This window comes from Phytophthora ramorum, assembly GCF_020800215.1.
Source record: "Phytophthora ramorum isolate Pr-102 chromosome Unknown Phyram_PR-102_s0006, whole genome shotgun sequence".
Taxonomy (NCBI): Eukaryota; Oomycota; class Peronosporomycetes; order Peronosporales; family Peronosporaceae; genus Phytophthora; species Phytophthora ramorum.
The window spans coordinates 81,027-86,864 of NW_027150652.1; the positions used below are offsets into that span (position 1 = coordinate 81,027).

General features: G+C 52.1%; 4 protein-coding genes across 4 annotated transcripts; 2 read left to right on the forward strand and 2 right to left on the reverse strand.

The window, feature by feature from the left end:
• Positions 1–420: 420 nt before the first annotated feature.
• On the reverse strand, positions 421–681 carry KRP23_6846 (uncharacterized protein; the record flags this gene model as incomplete). Its single annotated transcript, XM_067892087.1, has 1 exon — positions 421–681. The coding sequence occupies one exon, from the start codon at positions 679–681 to the stop codon at positions 421–423; it is 261 nt and encodes an 86-aa protein (XP_067744000.1).
• Positions 682–2,020: 1,339 nt separating this feature from the next.
• On the forward strand, positions 2,021–3,121 carry KRP23_6847 (uncharacterized protein; the record flags this gene model as incomplete). The annotated part of the gene is made up of 1 exon (XM_067892088.1): positions 2,021–3,121. One exon carries the CDS (start codon positions 2,021–2,023, stop codon positions 3,119–3,121), a length of 1,101 nt encoding a protein of 366 aa, XP_067744001.1.
• A 1,039-nt stretch (positions 3,122–4,160) lies between these two features.
• On the forward strand, positions 4,161–5,316 carry KRP23_6848 (Serine/threonine-protein kinase STY17; the record flags this gene model as incomplete). Its single annotated transcript, XM_067892089.1, has 4 exons — positions 4,161–4,543; positions 4,621–4,675; positions 4,740–4,871; positions 4,939–5,316. 4 exons carry the CDS (start codon positions 4,161–4,163, stop codon positions 5,314–5,316), a joined length of 948 nt encoding a protein of 315 aa, XP_067744002.1.
• A 104-nt stretch (positions 5,317–5,420) lies between these two features.
• KRP23_6849 (uncharacterized protein) lies at positions 5,421–5,786 on the reverse strand (the record flags this gene model as incomplete). Its single annotated transcript, XM_067892090.1, has 1 exon — positions 5,421–5,786. The coding sequence occupies one exon, from the start codon at positions 5,784–5,786 to the stop codon at positions 5,421–5,423; it is 366 nt and encodes a 121-aa protein (XP_067744003.1).
• Between the last annotated feature and the right edge of the window lie 52 nt (positions 5,787–5,838).

The following is a 5,838-nucleotide window of genomic DNA, read 5'->3' on the forward strand; positions in this document are numbered from 1 at the left end:
TCAAATCCTAACGGGGGGATGGTGTAGCGGGGCTACACATTCGGTTCACCTCCTACCTTAGTGCAACATGCACTAAGGCATACATTCAGGTGACCACCACAGGGTGGTCCACATTCATAGCAAAAGGCATATGACTGGTAGAAAGTAACACCTTTCTACCAATGAGAGTCATTCAATAGATAGGGGTTCTGCCAGCCATCCAATGGCAGAACCTCTCATTAGAAATATCAGTTTTAGGAGGAAACCCCATTTACAATCAATACAGTTCTCATTTACCACCAAAGCTTCCGTTTGGTTCATTTATCTAGGTTTAAGTATACTTGTGGATACAAGTATACTGAACTTAAGTAATTTACTCCTACGCTTCCTCCTACACGTGCGCACACGTGTAAGCTTAAGTAGTGGGTCTAAGCAGACCCATTACACCTCCGTCGCGTCTGTCGCAGACGGTCTGCCCACCACTGCCTCCGCCTCCTTCTCCTCCGCCGAGTCTGCCACCGGCGGGCTGTCCACCACCACCTCCACGCCCTTCTCCTCCGCCAGCTGCTCAACGTGCACGCTGCCCTCCTCCGTCATATCTGTCTCCTTCGCCTCGGACGCAAGCGCCTCCCTCTCTTTTGCCTCCGCCTCAGCACCCTTCTCGCTGCCCGTCGCTGACTCCAGCGGTCTCCGGATCGCCATGGCCGCCGTGGTACGTTTAGCGCCCTCCTTCCTCGTTCCTTTCTTCTGCCGCTTTTCTTCTGCCCCCTGTTCTTAGTCTTGCTCGCAGCCCGTCGAATGCGACGCGCATGCCTGTCGCTCAGAAACGCCTCCCTGCACAGACGCTACTCCTGCTCCGTCAGCTTGCGCTGTGGTTGCTTCCCGGTGCCGCCGACCATCTTGCCCACTTCTCGCCGTTTTGAAGAATGAGGGCTTTGCTGGGAGCCACTCGTCCGTGGTGAGTGACGAGTATAGTCTTTATCACGCTCACCGCAACTGCATCTTTGCCGAAAACTAAGCCTGTGTATTTGGCTGTTTTCCACCCAAACCGTTCTCTTGATTTCACTATGGAGTGAAAGTGACAGTACTCACATACAAATCCCAAGTATAAATGATCCTTATGTTCTACCTCCAATATAACATAGAAGCTGCGAAAAAAGTGAAGCAAGCGATATACCTCTTATGTTCTACTTCTCTGTCCGGCCAATTTATACGAATTTGGACTCTCCGCCTCTCAGTCAGTTAATTTTTGGAGTTAAACGCGAGGAAGTAGCTTAAACGAACGAGCAGATCACGAGTTTTGTTTTGATATTTTTGTTTGTCAGTTAACGCAATCGATATGCTAAATAACGTTGCAAACGTGAGCTGGGTTTAAAGACATAATAACCTTTTTTTCGTAATCCGGCCATAAATTAGCGATATTAGCCCAAAAAAATGCTACATCATCGTCATCGTTTTGCGATTATCCTCGTAATAGCTCAATCTATGAAACCTCCAGCCTGGCTGAAGAATTGCAGTATTACAAACGAGGTTTTATTCGATGTTATGATCATGATACCTATTCTGCCCCAACCTAAGCGCTTTTTCATCCAATCATAATCAGGTACACAGAGGTTAGCAGGAAACGAGCGACAGCAACGCGCTTATGCGGAGGGAGGTCCTTCTTCGTTGGGGTCTTGGGCATGATAATCGGGAGGGGAGAAGTCTGGATGCAGAAAGCTCAAATGAGCTGAAGGCGGCGCCAAAATACTGATCGCTGCCAGTCATTTAGCTGAGTCAAATTTTGACCAATAACATTCATGTAACATTTTGTGTGGCAAACAAAAAAAACCAAACTCGTATAAATTGGCCGGACAGAGAAGTACGGTACAAAAACATATGGGAAGTAAGGGGTTAAGCGGCAGAAAAAAAAGCAGGATTAAGTTTGTATGTGGTCAACCTGTCTACGCTAGTTTTTTTTTAAAAAAGGTGACCAGTGGACGCGAAGGCTAAATAGCGCAATAACCGCGGTACCCCAGTCCGCAAAACAGGCCCAGCAGTGATGGCATTCGTGGCGACAGCTCGTCTCGCGGCCCGTGCGCGCGTGTCTACGTGTGTACGTGCGTCTCCTCTGTTGGCCAATGCGCTCTCCCCACAGCAGCAGTGGACGCGCTCGCCGTGCGCCGTGATGGCCCCGTTCCTGTCCGGCAGCGGCGTGGGCGGCTCTGTGCGCACGAAGGTGAGCGAGCGCGCCCAGCGCCGCAAGAACCTGCGCAAGATGAAGAGTCAGAAGGGTGCCAAGGTGCCGATGCTCAAGGACACGCTGCGCAAGCTGTACATGCGCACACACCCGGACCTGTTCGGCCGGTACCCGAAGCAGCAGCGCGCGAACGAGGAGTCGTACAAGGAGCTGCTGGGCATCTTGGACGCGATCGAGAAGCACAACGAGTTCCCTCCGGCGAAGACGCTGGTGTTGCCGTTCTTCCTCAAGACGCCGGTGGAGGGCGAGTTCAAGGAGGTGGATCTGCAGCTGCGCACGACGGGCGGCGCGTGCAACACGCTGGTGGAGGAGGCGCTGGGCCGGTTCTTCGACGAGTGCGGCCTGCCGCAGGCGTTCCAGTGGGGCGAGGGAAGCTGGGGCAAGGCGGTGGGCAAGGACGCGGTGGAGAACTCGAACCTGGGCTTCGACAAGGAGGAGGAGGCTCGTGACAAGGCTCGCAAGGAGGCGGAGGCGGCGGCCAAGCGCGAGGAGCAGCTGCGTATGTCCGCTCCGGCCTACAATCCGGTGGACCGAAAGGCGGCGGACGATCACTCGATTGAGACGGTGCTGAACGAGCTGGACGACACGTTGCAGCTTATCGCAGCGATGCCGTTCCTTGATGACGAGGATGAACAGCAACGTGCGATTAAGGTCCACTTCGAGCAGGGAACGGGACTGGACGACCTTGACGCTCAGGGCTACACGGTCAAGGCGGGTGCGATCCAAATGTGGCAGGGCGAGCGCGACCTGAACGCGCTGATCAAGGGTGTGGACGCCGACTCGGCGATTATCCTGCAGCGGATTTATATGCACACGCTAGAGATCGAAAAGCAGCTAAAAGAGTTTATCTCCAAGGGGGAAGTGGATGACGATGATGAGGATGCTGATGCGCAGAGCAAGTAGAACCTATAGAGACCTGACCAGAGCAGATCACCAATGCATGTTGCTTTCCACGCCGTCGTGTATCTTGCTTATTTTCGCAACTTGGAGTCTTCTATTTCGAGGCTGATCATGCAGCAAGCTGACCAGCGACGTCAAATGCTATCTCGTTGAGGTAGCCATGGCGCTAAGAAGTGCTTCCAAGAAGAGAAACCTCACGTTCAGAAGTGCTGGGTCGAAGCACGCCCCTGGCGTTGGTACACTGCTGCACAAGAGAGGGCAAGACCTGAATCGCTTCAGCAAAAGTATCAACAGTGTACATCCAGTTACGCCTACCGTCGACACACCGAGGTCTTCTTCAACAGGCAGCGAACGTATTCAAGCAGTGAACATCTCGAGAGTTGCCTCTGCAACCAGCTCGCGTAGCTACGTGGTCAAAGTCCGGGTATTGCACGGCATCGACTTGCACATTCCGAACACGAAAGCGGTTTGCCAACATGCTGTTCGTCCTGTGGTGAATATCACGGTCAATGGCAGTCCAATGCAGTCTTGCACAGCAACTCAGCATGCTCGAAATCACTCCATCTGGAAGAAACATGACCTGAAATTTCAGGTCCACGGTGTGCACCAAGACCCATCGCAATCCGATAGTGGTGGTGAAGTTCCTTCCTTTATTATCTCGATGCACGTATCCCTATCTCGCACCACTTGCTCGTGTTCGGCCAAACCAAACGAAAAGCTGCCAGGTTCGGTCGTAATAGGAGAAGTTGGAGAGCTCCAGTTCCCCGCAAAAGAAAGCGAAGACTATGAGATCTCGCGATTCTTCCCGGTCATCAGACGGCAGCTTGGTAGCTCTCAATTCGCATGTGTATTGCTCCCGGCAGGAAAAATCAAGCTTCGGGTTCTCGTGGAAGTTGAAAAACCTGCTCCTGAACCTGTTGTAGCCCAACCCTCGGCTATCAAACGGCCCCCATTTGCCTTGCCCACCAACTTTGGAGAAGCGCTCCAATTGAAACGCAAACAACTAAAAGCTACCGTTGTACCAGAAGACGATTCTCAAAAAATGAGCAACCAGGACGCGTCCCATATCGATTCCAGTGCCCCCACAGAAGAACTGCTGAAGGAAATCTCCGTCGAGACGGCTCCTGATCAGATTGACACAGCCGATTTGAGAGTTGAAAGTCGAGTCGGAGAAGGCATCCACTCTTGCGTGAGTCTTGGTGTCTTACGTCGAGGCAACAAGGATAACACCCGGCTCGTGGCAGTCAAAGAGTTTCGGCACCAGCATGTCATTCCACCCGTTAATGTTCTGCGTGCTTTTCAACAAGAGTACCGGATTTTGGAGCGGTGTCGCGATCAAAAGGGATACCAATACGTTGTAGAACTCCTCGGCGTAACACTACAGCCTCGACTGATAATCCTCATGGAGTACTTCAATCGCGGCAGGTGAGGAACCTTATACACCACATAACTTGAGATGTCGACTAGGAGGGTTAATGACCGCTGTGTCTTCTTTTGCGAAGTTTGGCTCAGTGCTTTCAGGATGAAGCCGCGTGGGGACGAATGTCAATCAAACAGGTATCTCTTATCTTGCCACTGCTTCTCAGCAAGCTCGAATTCACATTTTTACTTTCACAAACAGAAAGCGGCGCTTGGTTTGAAAATTGCGCAAGACATCGCGTGGCTCCACAAGCACAATGTGATCCATCGCGACATTAAAAGTCACAACATCCTTCTTGGCGGTGATCTAGCGGCATCAAACCCAACAGTGAAGGTAAGCTTTGTGGCACACCATAATTTGTTTCAACATTTCACACGTGATAAATCTTGTTGTCGGGTAGATTGGCGACTTGGGCAGTGCTGTAGTACGACAGCAGCACGAGCCACTGCTGCTTGAAGAGGTCGGATCATCGGGATACACGGCTCCGGAGATATTCACGCACGACGGTTATGACAGCAAAGTCGACGTCTGGGGCTTCGGAATTGTGCTATGGGAGCTCGCTTCAGCTAGCCCGCAAGATCGCATCAATCCATTTACCGGGATAGCAGGCGAAGAGTTTGTCGACAAAGCTCAAGGTGGATGCCGACCAAAGCTCGTTCACGAGCACCAGCTCTGTGTTGGACCTGTGGTGGAGAAATGCTGGGCATTTGCTCCATCGCAAAGACCGAATATGGACGAAGTGGTCAATCAGCTAGAGAAGCTCTGCCAAGAGCTGTGATGCCTACCCACTCGTGCATTCAACTAGGACCTGCAAAAAGTTAGGATATAGAGTAACCTTACGGCGGATAGCGTGCAAACAACATGCTATTTGATGTACACTCTCTAATTGGCTTTGCCGCCCTCTTCCGGTTCATTCTCATCGTCTGGGTCGACACCACCATTGGCGAGCATCTCGTGCACTTTTCTCTCGATGTTGACCGTATGCAGAAGGATCCGCTGCAGAATCAGAGCGGAATCCGTGTCCACGCCCTCGGTCAACTTCTTGAGGTCGCGCTCACCCTTCCAAATCTTGTGCGTACCAGTTTTAATGGTGTATCCCCGGTCATCGATCTCGTCCAGTCCTCGACCCTTTTCAAAGTGCTCGCGCAGCTCGCCATACTCTTCCTCGTCCATCAACGGCACCGCAGCGATGATTTCAAACACCTCGTTGAGTTCAGCCAGCAGCTTCTCAATGGACGCATCCTCCATCGTCGTCCCACTATCATCCGGATTGTACTCAGGTTCCGCCGGAGCAACCTGC